At 46.8% G+C, this 19,903-nt stretch overlaps 1 protein-coding gene across 3 annotated transcripts in view; it reads right to left on the bottom strand.

The window, feature by feature from the left end:
- Positions 1 to 19,903, bottom strand: part of LOC130356829 (acetylserotonin O-methyltransferase-like) — a 176,349-nt gene that overhangs the window by 16,801 nt on the left and 139,645 nt on the right. For all 3 annotated transcript variants that reach the window (XM_056558822.1, XM_056558823.1, XM_056558821.1), the window contains one exon: positions 7,909 to 8,027. In XM_056558822.1, the coding sequence (XP_056414797.1) occupies positions 7,909 to 8,027 (119 nt within the window). The remainder of the gene's footprint in view (positions 1 to 7,908; positions 8,028 to 19,903) is intronic.

Raw genomic sequence — 19,903 nt, 5'->3', positions numbered from 1 at the left:
TAGTTCCCCCACATTAGGTGCAGTATAGTTCCCCCACATTAGGTGCAGTATAGTTCCCCCACATTAGGTAAAGTATAGTTCCCACATTAGGTGCAGTATAATTCCCCACATTAGGTGCAGTACAGTTCCCTACAAAAGCAAAATAGACATGGAGGCCACCAGCATCTGGGGGTGCTACCTTCCTACTGGCAGGAAGAGGGGGTTCATTTGAGGGTACTACCTTCTTACTGGGGGGGTTAATCTGGGGGTACTACCTGCCTACTCGGGGCCCCAGATTAACCCCCCTGGTAGGCCCGCAGTACCCAAGATTAACCCCCTCCCCCCAGCAGGCAGGTAGTATCCCCAGATTAACCCTCTCCCCTCAGCAGGCAGGTAGTAACCCCCAGATTAACCCCTCCCTTCAGCAGGCAGGTAGTACCCCCAGATTAACCCCCCCCCAGTATGATGGTAGTACCCCCCAGTTTAACCCCTTCTCCCCCCCTGTAGGAATGCAGTACCCCCCAGATTAACCCTCTCCCCCCACCCTGTTAGAAGGTAGTACCCCCTGATGACCCCCTCCCCCCCCTGTAGGAAGATAGTACGGTGCCCCAGATTAACCCCCTCCCCCCAGACCCAGTAGGCAGGTTGAAATAACATTCACTCACTCAGCGCGGTAATCCTGCGAGCCGCGTACCGTCAAGTGACACGTCACGTCACGCTCTGGGGCCGGCGTCCTTGAATTCAGCGTGACGTCCTGATGGTCATGTGACGGCAGTGACGCGGGGAAATACAAATCCCGGACCAACTGAAGGTGAGCCAGAGCGGGGCGGGGCACAAAAAGGAGCAGGAGTCAGCGCTGTGCGGTGCGCCTGACGGACAGGCGCACGGCACAGCGCGGGGGTCTGGGCTGGTGAAGGACGGTCGGGCACAGATGGGGGGTGCTGCGGAGCGTCTTGGTGTCACCCCATTAGGTTGGTGGCACCCGGGTCGCAACGCCACTGGATTAGGGTGTGCCTGGGCACACCCGGCACACCCCGTGCGCACGCCTATGGCTACAGTTTAGGGACCACTATATAGTGGTCTCAAACTGTAGCCCTCCAGCTGTTGCAAAACTACATATTCCAGCAGGCCCAAACAGCTGTCTGGGCATGCTGGGAGTTGTAGTTTTGCAACATCTGGAGGGCTACAGTTAGAGACCACTGTATAATGGTCTCAAACTGTACCCTCCAGATGTTGCTAGGCAACTCACCAGCTTCTGTCGGATCGAGCCGCACGTCATCGCCGCCCACCGATCTCCGTCGCCCGCAGCCTCCGACGCCCGCCGGGATCGGTAAGTGGATCTTCGGCGCCGGTCCCCGTCGTTTCCCCGTCCTGCCCCGCCTATTGTGGGAGTGCAGGACGGGGAAAACGAAAGTTAACCCCCCCGCCCCCGATCTGCTATTGGTGGTCGCGTCTAGACCACCAATAGCAGGGATAGGAGGGGTGGCACCCATGCCACCTCACTTCTATCGCTTCAGGGGGATCCTGGGTGTCTTAGACTCCCGCGATCCCCCTTACATTCCGGGTCACCGGGTCACTATAGACCCGGAATCACGCAAATCGCAAGTGTGAATTCACTTGCGATTTGCCGCGATCGCCGACATGGGGGGGTCTGATGACCCCCCTGGGAATTTGCACAAGATGCATGCTGAATGATTTCAGCAGGCATCCCGGTCCGATCCCCGCCCGGCGCACGGCGGGCACCAGAACTGCCCATGACGTAACTGTACGTCCTTGGTCCTTAAGACCCAGGGTGTTGGGACGTAACGTTACGTCATGGGTCCTGTAGGGGTTAATGGTGCACTGGCCCTTTAAATCTGAGAGACCTGGCGCGCGCACGCCCTAGAGAGCCCTAGGGACTGAGCAAAAGGACGGGGCCGGTGAGTGACATGGGATGCGACCCGCGGGCAGGCACGTCCTGCCACGGGGATCGCATCCCCGCCGAGGGACACAAAGCAGCGCTCCCGGTCAGACTCGCTGACCGGGGCGCTGCAAGCAGAAGTGTAACCCCCCCTTTGGTCTCCCCCTCTTTTTGGAGCCCAGGAACCTATGGATGAGCTCCTTGTCGAGGATATTGTCCTCGGGCTCCCAAGACCTCTCTTCGGCACCACAATTCTCCCAGTCAACAAGAATTTTTTTTTTACCTCTGACGACCTTGGAGGCGAGGATTTCTGTTACCGAGAAGACATCAGAGGACCCAGTGGCAGGAGCAGGAATGGTGACCTTGGGGGAAAAGCGGTTAAGAATGAGAGGTTTGAGAAGGGATACATGAAAGGAGTTAGGAATACGAAGAGAAGGAGGAAGATGGAGCTTGTAGGAGACAGAGTTGATTTGACTTTTGACTCTAAATGGCCCGAGGTAACGAGGACCCAACTTGTAGCTAGGGACACAAAACCGAATATATTTGGCAGAGAGCCACACTTTGTCACCAGGGGAAAAGACAGGATGAGCTCTTCTCTTCTTATCCGCATGTTTCTTCATGCGAGAAGAGGCCAGTGAGAGCGACTTTTGAGTCTCTTTCCAGATAGAGGAGAAGTCCAGGGTCAATTCATCTACGGCAGGAACTCCAGATGAAGTGGGGATGGGGAGGGGGGGAAGCGGGTGGCTGCCGTACACCACAAAGAACGGAGACTTGGTGGATGACTCAGAGTTTTTGAAATTGTACGAGAATTCAGCCCAGGGTAACAGGTCAACCCATTCATCTTGGCGGGAGGAGACAAAATGTCGCAGGTAGTCACCAAGGATCTGGTTCACTCTCTCCACTTGGCCATTGGACTGCGGGTGGCAGGAGGACGAGAAATTTAATTTGATCTTTAATTGATTACAAAGAGCTCTCCAAAATTTAGACACAAATTGAACGCCTCTATCCGAGACGATATGCGTGGGAAGCCCGTGAAGACGAAAAATCTGCAGAAAAAATTGCTTCGCCAACTGTGGTGCAGAAGGAAGGCCTGGAAGCGGAATAAAGTGAGCCGTTTTGGAAAAACGATCAACGACCACCCAGATGACAGTGTTGCCATGGGATACAGGAAGATCAGTGATGAAGTCCATGGCTATGTGGGACCAAGGCTGTTCAGGCACCGGCAGCGGATGGAGAAGACCTGAAGGCTTCTGACGAGGGGTCTTGTCATGTGCACATACTGTACAGGCTCGTACGAAATCGGTCACATCCTTTTCCAAGGAGGACCACCAATAGTGTCTGGCAATCAACTGTAAAGTCTTTTTGATTCCAGCGTGACCAGCCAGAAGGGAGGAATGGCCCCATTTGAGGATCTGGAGGCAAAGACGGGGAGGAACATAAGTCTTTCCTGGAGGGGTAGGCACCAGAGAAGCAGGAGCAGAAGAGATCAGACACTCAGGGGGGATGATGTGCTGAGGAAGGGTCTCGGCTTCAGAGGCATCGGTGGTACAAGATAGAGCATCAGCTCTGACATTCTTGTCTGCGGGACGAAAATGGATTTGAAAGTTGAAACGGGCAAAAAACAACGACCACCTAGCCTGGCGAGGATTTAGCCGCTGGGCGGATTGGAGATAAGACAGATTTTTGTGATCTGTAAAGATGGTGATGGGGTGAAGGGACCCTTCCAGAAGATGTCTCCACTCCTCAAGGGCCAACTTAATCACCAATAGTTCACGGTCTCCAATGGAATAGTTTTTTTCTGGAGGAGAAACAGAGGAGGCGTCAACCTCGAGGAAGAAGGGCTTCTGAGGATCTGGCCTGGACAAGACTGGAGCAGAGGAGAAGGCGGCTTTGAGGTGGTTAAAGGCTTCCTCCGCCTGTGGCAGCCAGGATTTCGGATTAGCATTTTTCTTAGTCAGTGCTACAATAGGAGCAACGATGGTGGAGAAGTGGGGAATGAATTGACGATAATAATTTGCAAATCCGAGAAATCTTTGGATTGCTTGCAGGCCAGTGGGACGAGGCCAATCCATTACTGCAGAAAGTTTATCAGGGACCATTTGAAGACCTTGTCCGGACACAATGTATCCCAGGAAGGGAAGACTGCTGCATTCGAATAGACACTTCTCAATTTTAGCGTAAAGTTTATTTTGGCGTAGTCGCTGGAGCACTTGACGAACATAAAGGCGATGTTCCTCTATGTTGGAGGAAAAAAAGAGGATGTCGTCAAGGTAGACTACCACACAGGAGTACAGCATGTCCCGAAAAATCTCATTAACAAAGTCCTGAAAGACTGCTGGGGCGTTGCATAGACCAAAGGGCATGACTAGGTATTCAAAGTGACCATCTCTGGTATTGAAGGCGGTTTTCCATTCGTCGCCTGCTCGAATATGGATGAGGTTATATGCGCCCCTTAGATCAAGTTTGGTAAAAATCTTGGCACCTCGCAGTCGGTTGAAGAGTTCGGAGATGAGAGGCAGAGGATAGCGATTTTTTACGGTAATTTTATTGAGACCGCGGTAATCTATCAAGGGCGGAGAGATCCATCTTTTTAAGTGACAAAGAAAAATCCAGCTCCAGCTGGAGAAAAAGATTTCCAGATAAAACCTCTTTTGAGGTTTTCTTGTATGTACTCAGACATAGCTTGTGATTCCGGTGCAGAAAGTGGGTAAATCCTACCACGGGGCGGTGTGGTACCAGGGAGCAGGTCGATAGGGCAGTCATAGGGTCTATGTGGAAGTAAGACCTCTGCTTGCTTTTTACAAAAGACGTCCGAAAAGTCCTGATAGGCCTTAGGAAGACCTGGCAATGGAGTAGCCATGAAGACTTGGTAGGAAGAAACTGGTTGGAGACATCGCTTGTGGCAAGAAGATCCCCAGCTCTTAATGTCCCCAGTGACCCAGTCGATGCTAGGCTAATGACGTTGGAGCCAGGGCAAGCCCAGAAGAATTTCAGAAGTGCAGTTGGGTAGCACAAAAAATTCAATATGTTCATGATGGTGAACTCCAACACTCATGAGTAGCGGTTGAGTGCAGTAACGCACGGTGCAGACCAGTCTCTCTCAATTGACGGATGAAATGAAGAGAGGTTAGACAAGACAGGTAACTGGAATGTTGAATCTGTTGACTAGGGAGGCTTCAATGAAACTTCCTGATGAACCCGAGTCCAAGAAGGCCACAGCGGAGAAGGAAGTAGAATTAGTGGGTATAGCAATCCGCACAGGTAAAGTCAATCATGGAGATGTAGAATTCACTCCTAGCAACGACTCTCCTACGTTAACTAGGTGAGTGGGTGCGTTTCTCAGATGTGGAGGACGAATAGGACAGTCTTTTAGGAAATGTTCGGTGCTTGAACAGTATAGACACAGGTTTTCATTCCTACGGTGAGTCCTCTCTTGTTGGGTAAAGCGAGAACGATCCACTTGCATAGCCTCCTCGGCAGGAGGCAAAGGAACAGATTGCAAAGGACGTTGGAAGAGAGGAGCCTGGGAGGAAAACCGCCTAGTGTGAACAAGATCCTTTTGCTGACGAAGCTCCTGGCATCTTTCCGTGAAATGCATGTCGATGCGGGTGGCCAAATGGATGAGTTCAGACAGGTTAGCAGGAATTTCTCGTGCGGCCAGGACATCTTTGATGTGACTGGATAAGCCTTTCTTGAAGGTCACGCAGAGGGCCTCATTATTCCAGGATAGCTCAGAGGCGAGGGTGCGGAAATGGATGGCGTATTCGCCCACTGAAGAACTCCCTTGGACAAGATTCAGCAAAGCAGTCTCGGCTGAGGAAGCCCGGGCTGGCTCCACAAAGACACTACGTACTTCTGAGAAGAAGGACTGGATTGTAGCAGTGGTAGGATTGTTGCGGTCCCAAAGCGGTGTGGCCCATGACAAGGCCTTTCCAGACAGGAGGCTGACTACGAACGCCACCTTAGACCGTTCTGTAGGAAATTGGTCTGACATCATCTCCAGGTGTAGGGAACACTGGGACAGGAATCCACGGCACAGTTTAGAGTCCCCATCAAACTTGTCTGGAAGAGACAGGCGGAAACTGGGAGCAGCCACTCGCTGCGGAGGAGATGCAGGAGCTGGCGGAGGAGATGGTTGCTGTTGTTGCGGCAGAAGCTGTTGCAGCATAGCGGTCAACTGAGTCAGCTGTTGTCCTTGTTGCGCGATCTGCTGTGATTGCTGGGCGACCACAGAGGTTGGGTCAGCGACACTGGGCAGCGGGACCTCAGCGGGATCCATGGCCGGATCTACTGTCAGGATCCGGACAGGTATGCGGGGAGGACACGGGTGATGGATCCTCTGTGTCAGTGAGGGGATGGCATGGGCCGTACCAGGGGAACGGGATCTAAGGGGTTACTGGTTTTCACCAGAGCCCGCCGCAAATCGGGATGGACTTGCAGCGGCAGGTAACCCCCAGGTCGTTCCACCCGATAGCGACTCAACCTCACTGACAGCTGAGACAGGCGCGGTACACAAGGACAAGGCAAGAGCAAGGTCGGACGTAGCAGAAGGTCTGGGCAGGCAGCAACGGTTCGTAGTCAGGGGCAACGGCAAGGGTCTGGATACACAGGCAATGGAACACACAGAAACGCTTTCTCAGGGCACAAGGCAACAAGATCCGGCAGGGACAGGAAGGGTAAGTGGGTTTTTATGGTGTGGGGAGTGCTTGGAACTAATTGGGCCCGGCACCAATTAATGGTGCACTGGCCCTTTAAATCTGAGAGACCCGGAGCGCGCGCGCCCTAGAGAGTGGGGCCGCGTGTGCCGGGACTGAGCAGAAGGACGGGGCCGGTGAGTGACACGGGATGCGACCCGCGGGCGGGCCCGTCCCGCCACGGGGATCGCATTCCCACCGAGGGACACAGAGCAGCACTCCCGGTCAGACTCGCTGACCGGGGCGCTGCAAGCAGGAGAGTAACGCCGCGAGCGCTCCGGAGGGGAAGCGTGGCCCGGAGCGCTTGGTGTTACATCTGCCTTAAAAATCCAATAGTATTGTGTGACCTATGATCATCCACTTGCTTCATTATACAGATTATATTGTTTTTATGTAATTTCATATAAATGTTTCTTCATCTTAAAAAATTGTATACATTACATACTGTAAATTCTGATTATATTAGAAGTTATCAGAATATCAAAGTGAATATACACCGGTTAGGAAACTTTCACAGTCAATGAGATTCTAATATTCTCTTTAAATTGTAGTAGAGAAAATAGAAAATATATGATTACTTATAATATTTCATAAAAATATATATATTCATAATATCTCAATTGCTGCAGATTTGCAATTTGAGGAGTATGGGGAAGATACCTGCATACCTATCATAGTTTTATTTTCTATGTGCCTAGCTTTTGTGTTTGGCTTACAAACCCCGGTGATCTGCTGCTTACTCATTTTGACATTTACTTCTTAGAAAGGGACGTGTCCAATGCAAGCACTGAGATTACGCTCATTCACCATGCATTGACTTCCTTCCTGAGCCTGCTGTGCTGTGCTAAGTATCTTTATCCAATCACTGCAGGCCGCTCTGAAACCCCCTCCTCTCTGTTTTCAGACAGCAGTTTGAAAGGAAAGGAGTGAGCACAGACAAGTGGTAAACTTTGTCCCAGCATGTGCTTCAACTGAGACAAAAAAATTTCTGCAGCCAGACAGGATTATGTTCTAGATGGTATAGGGACCCCTAATGGTCTTTTATAAGCCATGATTTTTATGAAAAAAAAGGGGATACATTTTTTTTCATGAAGTGTATAAGAAAGGTCAATGTTTTGCCAAGATTTCCAAAATAAAAGGTTTTTGATTTTGACATTAGCCGTTTAAAAAAAACACTTCTACATTTAGAGATAAGTAGTCTCAGCACTGTACACCTTTCTATAATATGTTCTGAAATCACAATGTGACTTTTATATAGATATAATTATAAATGTCAATGGGAAAATTCAATTTACCTGTCATATAAGAATGTTATAAATATTTTTTTTCTTTTACCTCCAAGGTCATAGACTGTGTGAAACAGAGATAGGTCAAAAGCTTGGATAACGTCTTTCCCACAAATATTCCATGTTGAGTCCATTAAATATATAAAATTCAGCATCTCCTCTTCTGATCTAAAATTGTACAAATCACAAACATATTGGTGAAAAGAAAATTCTAAAAACAGGAAGACACTTTCCTACCTCTAATTTAAAACAGGAAATATATGTAGGTATATGGGCATTCCCAATAGCCAGCAATCCCTCCCAGAAGCCAGTAATCTAGTTAGTTAGTAATATCCCCCAATAGGCAGTAATTCCCCCAGGTGGCGCCAGGGCAGAGATCATGCTCCACTCCCAGTGTAGACTGCAGCCTACAGCTGTATTCAAGCTCCCACTGACTGGAGCTTGCTGACCAGGGGAAATGGGACAAGTTCCATGGATTTTCTGGTTAATGAGTGAATTATGTGGGTGATTTGGATGCTCATTCAAACCACCCACATTATTTACTCGGTCTGGTGAAATGGGGGGACTTGGCACTCTTCTGCCCAGTGGCACTCAGTTCCCAGTTCTGCACATAATTAGGAACCCCTTCAGGACATTGGGCATACGTGTACACACTCATCCTGCTCCCATTGTATGGAGTGCACTCAGGAGCTGAGCACAGTTCACACTTGGTAGGTTCCAATTGCTGTCAGCAACCAGAACCCATGGCCAAAAACTAGACATCGCCATCACGCCAATGTATGTTCTAATGCGCTCACTGATTTTTTAGGCTTATTCACAATAAATGAAAGTTGTATAAATTTTCCCTGGTTGACAATAGATGCCTGTTGGTGTTAAAAGGCATACAGAGGTATCGGAAGAAGCAGTGGCTTTTTCCAAATGTTCTAAAAATAAGCCCTTTTTGAAAGGAGCAACAGAATTGGTGATGCTGTCTGAAAATAGAGAAACTGACAAAAGTTGAAGCATTTTTTAATTAAGTTTTAAAATTTTTAAAAATATATTGTAAAATTCCGGCTTCATTGTAATGCTGACATGCTTGAAATTAAAGGGGTTATCCACCATAAGTTGATTTTTGTACCTTCCTGCCAGACAGTAATAGACATGCTTAGGAAGAATCTGTGCTTGTCTTGGGGCTAAATGGCTATGATTTGAGATTACCATAATGCTGCGGCTAGCTTTTTGTAAACTGGCTATTTCCTGTTGGAGTTTCCTTCTTCAACTACAAATCCCATAGTTCCTTGTTTGTAAGTGTGAGGTCACTTTTCTCCCTCTTACACATTGGCCAACCCACCCATTGAAACACAAAGGAGCTGCATTCTATTTAAACGAGCAGTGTTTTCTAACCAAGGTGCCTACAGTGGTTGCAAAAATACAATTAGTTGCAGAAGGATCTCTCTCCCACCCAGCGATCGCTCCACCCACAGTGATTAAATGTCTCGCCCGCTCTGCAACCTGGGAAACCTGAGACTACAGTAATTTTGTATGCTGTTAAAAATAAATATTGGGGCGACAATCACAGAAGAATTGCGAGACCACCATCACACACAGGTACAGACACTATATTAAGAACTACACTATCTTTACACCACTATAACATGGTCAAATTTAAAGACACCCTAAATGGTCATTATGAAGTCAATGTTAATTTAGAAAATTAGAAAAATCTAAAAAAAAATCTACATTTGGGGAAATAGCAACAGTTTTCTAGTCTGCCAAGCAAAGATGTTGAGGATTTTGCTGAGGGTTCAAAAAATGTCCCCTTTTTGGGAGTAGCAGAAGTTTTTTAGTCAAAAATAGGCAATACAATTATCTTTTTATTTTTATTTTTTATTAGGAATTATGGGTTGTGTATGCGTAGGCCTGGTTGAAACTATAAGCAACAAGGGTGATAGTTGAATAAAGGGACTGTTAATAGCCAGTGGACAGAAGGAGGTAGAAAAAAATGTTTTTAGTTAAATTTGGCCAGGTGGCCTGGTCCTGGCTAGAGGTAACAGCAGCAGCAATGGTGATGGTGGACTAGTGGGACTGGTAGTAGCCAGTGGACAGCATCTGATGGAAAAATTTGTTTTTTCTTAAATTTGGCCAGGTGGCCCAAGCCTGGCTGGAGGTAGCAGCTGCAAAGTTAAAGGTGGACTTGTAGGACTGGCAGTAGCCAGTGGACAACTTTAGGTGGAAAAAATAGTTTTTTGTTGAATTTGGCCAGACAGCCCAGGCCTGGCTGGAGGTAGCATCAGCAGCAGCAAGGGTGATGGTGTATTGGTGTGACTTGTAATAGCCAGCATATAGCAGGGGGTTCAAAAGATTTTTTTTTTTATGTTGCCTACCAGACAGCACAGACCTGGCTGGAGGTAGCAGCAAGGGTGATTGCAGACTAGTGGCTCCTTAGTAACCAGCATACAGCAGGAGGAGATTTACTAGTAACCAGTGTACGGCAGGAGGTTAAAAAAAATATACATTTTTAACTTTGCCAGCCAGGTAGCCCAGTCCTGGCTGAAAATAGCAACAGTATCAAGAGTGTTTGCGGACAAGTGGGTCCGATAGTATCCAGCATACAGACGGAGGAGGAATAAAAGTAACCAGTATACAGCAGGAGGTTAAAAAGATTATTATAATTATTTTTTTTTGTCAGCCTGGCGGTCCAGGCTTGGAGGTAGCAGCAGCAACGGCGGTCTAGTGGCACTACCAGTAGTCAGCATACAGCAGTAAAAGGCAGACTGGTAAGAGTCGTAGTAGTCTGCAGATAGCAGGAGGTTGAAAATTTTGATTTATTTAAAAATTTTGCCAGCCAGGCGGTCAATACCTGGCTAGAAGTCATATTTGGCACAGTTCGGATTGTTCTGCACACTGACAACTGCATGAAGTGACCCGTCCTCAACAACACATGATTGTGCACAGCAGGTACTCCTGGTAACACAGGCCTCTAGCTGGTGGACAGCAGGCGGTGGAGAAGTGTAAGCTGTAGTCACCAGACTGCAGGCATTGGTAGACTAGGTATACTTCTAGCCAGGCATTGTGATGCCTCTCCATTTTCTGGCAAAGAGGCCTTATTTAGAGATGAGCGAACTTTTAAAAAATTTGATTTGACCGATTCGAATCATTTTTCAAATTTATTTGCGGCAAATCTATATTAAAAATGGCTATTTCTGGCCTACAGAGAGCCTCAATAGGGGGTGTAGAACACTTTGCTGTGTTCTAACATGCATATGGAGTGTGCTGGGGTAGTGAAATAATACTGTTATTCAGTATGACATGCAGATTACAGGCATCACTTTTAGTTTCACTGCCGCTGAGCGCTACAGTGACAGAGCCTGGAGTTGGCAGCAGCATGAGTAGACACAAGGGCTTCACAATCCCTAAGATTAAAAGATTAATTTTGAAATTTAAGATTTATGGTAGCTAGTGCTACCATAAAAAATTTTTAGGCCGAGACCAAGGCCCAGCAGCATCAGTAAACCAGTAAACCATGACACAGCCTATAGTTGGCTGAAGCATGAGGAGACCATATAGTGTCTGAATGGCACAGCCAGGAGTTGGCGGCAGCATGAGTAGACACTAGGACTTCACAATTCTGAACTTTAAACCAAAGATTTGGGGTATATAGTGCTACCATAACAAAATTTTTATTCCCAGACCCATGCCCATCAACATCAGTAAACAATATATTGCCTGAGAGACACAGCCTGTAGTTGGCTGAGGCATGAGGAGACCATATAGTGTCTGAATGGCACATCCTGGAGTTGGCAGCAGCATGAGGAGACCGTTAAAATGTATGATTTAAAAAATAATAATTAAGAATAAAATTTCACTACTCTGCCTGACATACTTATTGAGTATTTGAGGGGAGTACAAAATGCTTCACTTCGCTTAAAACAGTATTTGTCTAGAATAGCAGCAGATGTGTACTATTGGCTGTCCTTTTACAGTTTATAGACCCTTGACAGATCAAAAGGTACAAAATAGTACGCTACTTAGATGTAGGTATGTGGTATACACTTATGAGGGCAGAAAAATGTGCTACAGTACGCTTAAAAAAACATATTTTTACCTATGTCCCAGATTTCAAAATTCCTTTATAATCAGAAATTGTCAGAATACCACCTGACATTCAGAATAATAAAATGATACATACATTCTCTGAAGAAAAGGATCCTTCATTAGATGACAATATGAGTATTGTGTGTTCCAGTGACATTAGCTCATCGGGGGAACAGGAAAACATGATACAACGTAATTCTGCAACTGAAGAAGCACAACAAAGAATGAACGACTTAAAGCCTACTGGAACTGAGGAACTTCAAAATGGTAATTCTACTATGTGTTCCAGTGACATTAGCTCATCGGAGGAACAGGAAAACATGATACAACTTAGTTCTGTAACTGTAGAACCACAACAATGAATGAACGATTTATAGCCTACTGGAACTGAGGAACTTCAAAATGGTAAATCTACCACCTGGGATAGTCAGTCAATTCCAACAGCCGGTGGTCAGTATCCACAGTTACCTGTTTCTGCTAGTCCTTGGCAATATTCCTTTTATTACTGGTCTGGTATCAACATGGCAATAATGCTGGGAGAGTAACTCAAGGATTCCCACATGTTTCCTACAATTCACAGTCACTGTATGGAGACTATATAGTGGCTGAATGACACAGCCTGGAGGTGGCTGAAGCATGAAGAGACCATATAGTGTCAGAATGGCACAGCCTGGAGTTGGCTGAAGCATGAGAAGAGACCAAATAGTGGATGAATGGCACAGCCTGGAGCTGGAAGCAGCATGAGTAGACACTAGGGCTTCACAATCCCTGAGATTAAAAGATGAATTTTTAAATTGAAGATTTAGGGTAGCTAGTGCTATCATAAAATTTTTTTAGGCCCAGACCCAGGCCCAGCAGCATCAATAAAGCATATATTGGCTGAATGACACAGCCTGTTGTTGGCTGAAGCATGAGGAGACCATATTGTGTCTGAATGGCACAGCGTGGAGTTGGCAAAAGCATGAGAAGACCATTGAAATTTAAGAATTTTAAATAGAAATTTAAGATTTTGAAATTGAAGTTGAGGATTTTGAAATTTAACTTTTAATTCCCAAGTTTTAGTGTCCCAGGCCCAGTCGCGTAAGTACAAAGGACCCAATCTAACAAGGAGTCACATGTCACATGGCAGCACAATGACAGAGCCTGGAGGTGGCATCAGTATGAGAAGACCATATAGTGGCTGAATGACTGCTTGGAGTTTGTGGGAGCATAGGGAGACCATTTAGTGTCTGAATGGCACAGCATGGAGGTGGCTGAAGCATGAGGAGACCATATAGTGGCTGAATGCCACTGCCTGGAGGTGCCTAAAGCATGAGGATACCATATAGTGGCTGAATGGCACAGCCGTGCGGTGGCATCAGGAGTCCTGAAAGGGACCCTAATGCAAGGAATTTCTGAAACTGGGGACCAGCACCTTAATTATGTTTTGCAGTATCCATGGCAGCACAATGAGAGAGCCTGGAGGTGGTAACATCAGCATGAGGAGACCATAGATATCCCCCAGGTAAGGAGCATAGTTGTCCCCCAGATTAGGCAGCATAGATGTCACCCAGATTAGGCAGCATAGATGTCACCCAGATTAGGCAGCATAGATGTCCCCCAGATTAGGCAGCATAGATGTCCCCCAGATTAGGAGCATAGGTGTCCCCCAGATTAGGCAGCATAGTTGTCCCCAATCAGCGCAGGCCGGTCAGAGCCAATCAAAGGGCAGTATGTGGCAAGCGGGCCGTACAATGCCCAGGTCTGCCCCAGAGGGTTTCATAACCAACCACAATAGAGAAAATTTTGTTGTAGGAGCATGGTCAATCTACTCAGACCCATCTGTCATTGGTGGCTGGAAATCCTGACTGACCCATCCCTGATTCATCTTGACAAACGTCAGTCTCTCCACATTTTTAGTGTACAGACGAGTTCGCCTTGGGGTGAATATGGCCTCGGCCGCACTAAACACCTGCTCTGATGGCACACTACTGGCCGGGCAGGACAGCTTTTCCAGGGCAAACTCCGCTAGTTGCGGCCATAAATCGAGTTTGGCTGCCCAGAAGTCCAGCGGATCTTCAACGGTTGTTGGCAGGGTCATGTCGAGGTAAGCCACCACCTGCTGGTTCAGGTCCTGCTCCATGTACACCTGCTGCTGATGAGTAGCTTCACTATGCGGCTGAAGGAAGCTACTCATCAGCGACTGTAGACTCAGGATGCTGCTGATTGAGCCGGGACTGCTCCTGCCACCCCTCCCCTCCCCAGCAGCTGTGGCAGTGGAAGGTGAGCGCAGAGGGCCCCCCGAGTCAGACCTGCGAGTGGATGGACCATGTGGCTGATAGGCATCGGCCAACCGACTACGTAGAAGCTCCCTGAAGTAGGTCAGTTTATCCTCCCTCTCAGTGGGTGTAAAAAAGGCCCCCATTCAGGGCCGGTAGCGAGGGTCTAATAAGGTGGAGATCCAGAAGTCATCGCGCTGATGAATTTTGACAATTCGGGGGTCACTACGCAAGCAACTCAGCCTGCATCGTGCCATTTGTGACAGTGACTCGCTGGGACTACCTGCCTCCATCTCCACTGCATACTGCCAGGGTGTGTCTGGGTCCTCTGTCTCGCCTCCCTCGTAATAACCCTCCAGCTCCTCTGTCTGCTCCTGCTCCTCCTCTCCTGTCCAATGACCAGAAACACCGGCCATCTCATCCACCGTAAACTGTGCTTCGCTCTGCCCCTCATCATCCTCCTCCAGTTCATCCCCCACAGGACTCATGTAGCCTTCTGATATAGGCGCAACATCTCAATTGCCGTGACCAGCCATGTTTTCAAAAATTTTTTGTAGTAAATGTAGGAGTGGAATTACGTCGTTCATGGCGTAATTCGAGCAACTAACAAAAAATGTGGCTTCCTCAAAGGGCCTCAGCAAACAGTAGGTGTCACGTATGAGCTGCCACTCGTTCACATTGAAGTTACACAGAGGAGTACTCCTATCTGCTTGTATCATCAAAAAATCCGTGATGGCTTTTCTTTGTTCGTATAGTCTGTCCAACATATGGAGGGTGGAATTCCAACGTGTGGCACCGTCACAAACGAGACTATGTTGTGGGATACCGTCCTGACGCTGCAGCTCAAGCAAAGTGTGCTTGGTGGTGTACGAGTGGCTGAAGTGCATGCAAAGTTTCCTTGCCATTGTCAGGACGTCTTGCAAATGGGGTAAAGACTTGATGAACTTCTTGACAACCAGATTCAACACGTGTGCCATGCAGGGCGAATGGTTCACACTTCCTTGTCGCAGAGCGGCCACAATGTTCTTCCCATTGTCGGTCACCATGGTTCCCATTTCCAGATTTCATGGAGTAAGCCATACTCGGATTTCTTCCCTGATGAACTTTAGCATTTCCTCCCGTGTGACTCCGTTCGCCAAGGCAAACCATGTGAAGAACGGCTTGACACCGCTGTGCCCTACACACGTGGTACGATGAAGGGCCACCGAGATTTGGACGTGCAGTGGAGGCCGAGGACACGGGGCAGGAACAACATTTACCCAGTGGGCCATAAAAGACATGTATTGTCCCTGCCCGTAGTTACAGCTCCACACGTCGGCGCTGCCGTGCACTTTTGAACACATCGACAGGCTCAAGGACTGGCCCACCTTCTCTTGTACAAACTTATGCAGGGCTGGTACTGCCTTCTTCGCAAAGAAATGACAGCATGGGACTCTCCACCTCGGCTCGGCACAAGCCATCAATTCCCTGAAAGCTGCAGAGTCCACCAGTTGGAAAGGGAGGGACTGCAACACCAGCAACTTGGACAGCAGCACATTCAACTTCTGCGCCGTTGGATGAGTGGGCGCATACTGTTGTCTCTTGGACATGGCTTCGCCGATCGATTGTTGTCGGAATGGCTGATAAAAAGCAGAAGAAACAGAAGCGCCAGAAGGAGGGTTTGACACAATGCTCCCTTCGGCTGAGGTGGTGGAGCCTTGGCTGGATGACGGAGGGAGCGGATGGCCACTGGGTGATGCGGCAGGCTGGACCACTACATCCGAGCCACGGTTATCCCAGGCCACTTTATGGTGGCGAATCCTGTGTTGACGCACGGCCGTGGTGCCGAGATTGGGACCCTGGCCACGCTTCACTTTCTGCCGACAGATTTTGTATGTGACGCTAAGGTCCTCCGGATTCTCTATGAAGAACAACCACACCGTAGAGTAGCTGATTTTCCCACCCGCAGTCCGCACTATTTCACTGCTATTGGCGCCGTCTCCAGGAAACCCTGTTCCACTACCTCCATGAATGGTAGCTTGCCGCGAAGCAGGTGGTCTCCCCCTGGCATGTTTGGCTACTGAATTTCCACTACTGCCACCACCACGCTGATTGCCAACCGTGCTACCGCCTTGCTGCCTCATAGACAAAGAGCAAATCTCTTCTCCTGATGATGATGAAGCCCCGGCTTCTGAACCCGGCTCCCAATTGCGATCGGCTTCATCATCATCATAAAAATGTGTGCATGTCACTGATGTCCTCCTCGTGTTCCACAACAGTGTCTGCCTCAGGACCTTAAACAATTGAAACACCGCCTCCCACGTCACTCTCCGCATCACTACTTGCCCGCCTGGCGGAACAAGCAACGCATGTCTCCTCACATTCTTGGCTGCCCATTAGTTGCTGACTGTCCTCTATTGCATCGTCCTCACTAAATAGTGGAGCTGAATCCAAAGCATGAGATACTTCTTTGGGAGAGGGAACAGCATAGGACAAAGGCAATGGGATTACGGGGACTGCTCTCGGGCCATGCCAACTGAGGGTTGTGTCTGAGGAACCCACCGACTCTTGACTGGGGTTGTGAGATGTCGCTTGTGATGATGGGAATGAGTGTGCAAACCAATTGACGAGGAGAGATGGGTCGACGACACGACCGCTGGGTGTTAACGGGAGCTCAGGCCTATTGCTGCGACTTCTGCTGCCACTCGCCCCAAGTCTGCTGCCAACTCTGCCTGATGTATGTAGGCCTCTGCCCCTTCTCTGTGTGGAATAGCACTGAATTTAGCACAGAGACAGAAATACAGGTACTAAATAGTACACTACTTGGCTGTATGTATGCCCTTTGCAATGATGAGCTATGCAATGAGTTAAGTGTATTTGTACGCAGGAAAAACTTTTTTTTTTTCTTTCATACACCGGCAGGTGTATAATGTGTGGTATAACACTTAAATAAACACAGAGACAGAAAAAAGGGGGGGGGAAGGGGGGGGGGTAGTGGGGAGGTGGCTCAGATAGTCTCAGACTCAGCACATTATATTGGCACTTCATATATCTTTCACTTGTTTTGGTTTTAAAGATTTACTTTTTTTCACTTTTATTGCCGTGGTTTATTAATTATTTATTATATCATGTATATTATTATTTCACCGTTTCAATGCGATTTATCTTTTTTGTATACATTTTTATATTCAGTGCACATTACACATAGTGACCACACACTGTAAATATAGGCTGATGACATTTATTAATGGATTAATTTTTTTCACTTCCATTTTATGCATTTATTTATTTTTTGTTAATATAGTACAAATATTAATTTATTTTCTTATTTATCAGTATCCACACATTTTATTATTAGCACGGATTTGGGTAATTATATAATCACTTATAAATTTGGGTCCATTATGGGTAGATACACTTCACATTTATGTTCATTTCACTTTAGTACTATCATAGTTAGTACGGTCGAAAAAGACATATGTCCATCAAGTTCAACAAGGGAATTAAGGGGTAGGGGTGTGGCGCGATATTGGGGAAGGGATGGGATTTTATATTTCTTCATAAGCATTAATGTTATTTTGTTCCAGGAATGTATCTAATCCTGTTTTAAAGCTGTTAATTGTTCCTGCTGTGACCAGTTCCTGAGGTAGACCGTTCCATAAATTCATAGTCCTCACGGTAAAGAAGGCGTGTCGCCCCTTGAGACTAAACTTTTTCTTCTCCAGACGGAGGGAGTGTCCCCTCGTCCTTTGGGGGGGTTTAACCTGGAACAGTTTTTCTCCATATTTTTTGTATGGGCCATTAATATACGTTTATCATATCCCCCCTTAAACGTCTCTTCTCAAGACTAAACAATTGTAACTCCTTTAATCGCTCCTCATAGCTAAGATGATCCATGCCCCATATTAGTTTAGTCGCGCGTCTCTGCACCCTTTCCAACTCCGCAGTGTCCCTTTTATGGACAGGTGCCCAAAACTGAACAGCATATTCCAGGTGAGGCCGTACCAATGCTTTATAAAGGGGGAGTATTATGTCCCTGTCCCTTGAGTCCATGCCTCTTTTTATACATGACAATATCCTGCTGGCTTTGGAAGCAGCAGCCTGACATTGCATGCTATTCTGTAGTCTGTGATCTACAAGTACACCCAGATCCTTCTCTACCAGTGACTCAGACAGTTTAATCCCCCCTAAGACATACGATGCATGCAGGTTATTAGTACCCAGATGCATAACTTTACATTTATCCACATTGAACCTCATTTGCCAAGTGGATGCCCAGACACTTAGTCTATCCAAGTCATCCGGTAACTTATGCACATCCTCTATAGACTGTACCGTGCTACAAAGCTTGGTGTCGTCTGCAAAGATAGAAACAGAGCTGTTAATACCATCCTCTATATCATTGATAAATAAATTAAACAACAGCGGGCCCAGTACTGAACCTTGGGGTACACCACTAATAACCGGGGACCAATCAGAGTACGAATCATTGACCACCACTCTCTGGGTACGATCCATGAGCCAGTGTTCAATCCAGTTACAAACTAAAATTTCCAAACCCAAAGACCTTAACTTACCTGTCAGACGTCTATGAGGGACAGTATCAAATGCTTTAGCAAAATCCAGAAACACTTTATCCACAGCCATTCCTCTGTCAAGGCTTCTACTCACCTCTTCATAAAAGCAAATTAGATTGGTTTGACAACTTCTATCCTTAGTAAACCCATGCTGGCTATCACTTATAATACAATTATCCCCTATGTATTCCTGTATCATGGTTGAATATCAATCTTCATGTTATGATTAAAAGGTAAATAAAGCATTTGGGCAATCATGTATTTATTAATGTATTTATTATTGTAAATTAATCCATACAATTAAATTGTTTCGTATTGAGATATATTTTTAGATTTTCATATATACAGTGAATGGTGCAATAAAATATACATGGAGAAAAACATGGGATTCATTTACAAGGTTGGGGAAGATAATACATAATACATTGATGGATTAATTATTATTATATTTATATTAATTGTGTTATGATATGGGGTATAATTCATTATGGTATAATGGGTGTGCGGATATGTGTTTATAATTATGTATGTTTGCACAGATATAAAATTATTTGTTCTTTAATCAACTATTTATTTATTTATTTAATTTTTGACTATACTTATAAATTTATTTTAACATCTGCACAATTAAGTAGGTTTGTAAATATTTTCTTTCAAGATATATAATTAAATGTATTTTGTGTAAAATAGCCATCATTGTATATATAAAATGTCCCCTTTTTTTATTATTTACTAATGTCTATTGTTGGATGTAAACCTAGGATATTTGGGAGCATACGTTGAGTGCAAATACAGACTGGATAGGTAGTACGGTGAGGATACCAAGTATGTATGTGACGTGCGCGATCTAGTGCGCCGCCGTGGCGTCCGCTACCTAGCAACCCTGCCCTGCCCGAAGCTGAAGTCGGGTGCGCATGCCCGGTGACGTTTCTCGCCGGTTCTGCGCAGTCCGGTGAAGGTGCCGGAAGTGGGGCGGGAGCCAGCGGGTGTTGACATCGCGGCGGCCGTGCCGAAAAAGACCGCGCACGCTGACATATCAACATCCGGTCACAGATAGATATAAGGAGAAGAAGACAGTTGACAGCAACAGCCCCCTTGAGAAAGGTTACGACACGGCGTTGGGGACGGAGGAGAAGCACACAAATGGGTAAGATAC

This window comes from Hyla sarda, chromosome 2 (assembly GCF_029499605.1).
Source record: "Hyla sarda isolate aHylSar1 chromosome 2, aHylSar1.hap1, whole genome shotgun sequence".
NCBI lineage: Eukaryota > Metazoa > Chordata > Amphibia > Anura > Hylidae > Hyla > Hyla sarda.
The sequence above is the reverse complement of the archived record's forward strand: the minus strand, read 5'-3'. Positions and strand labels throughout refer to the sequence as shown.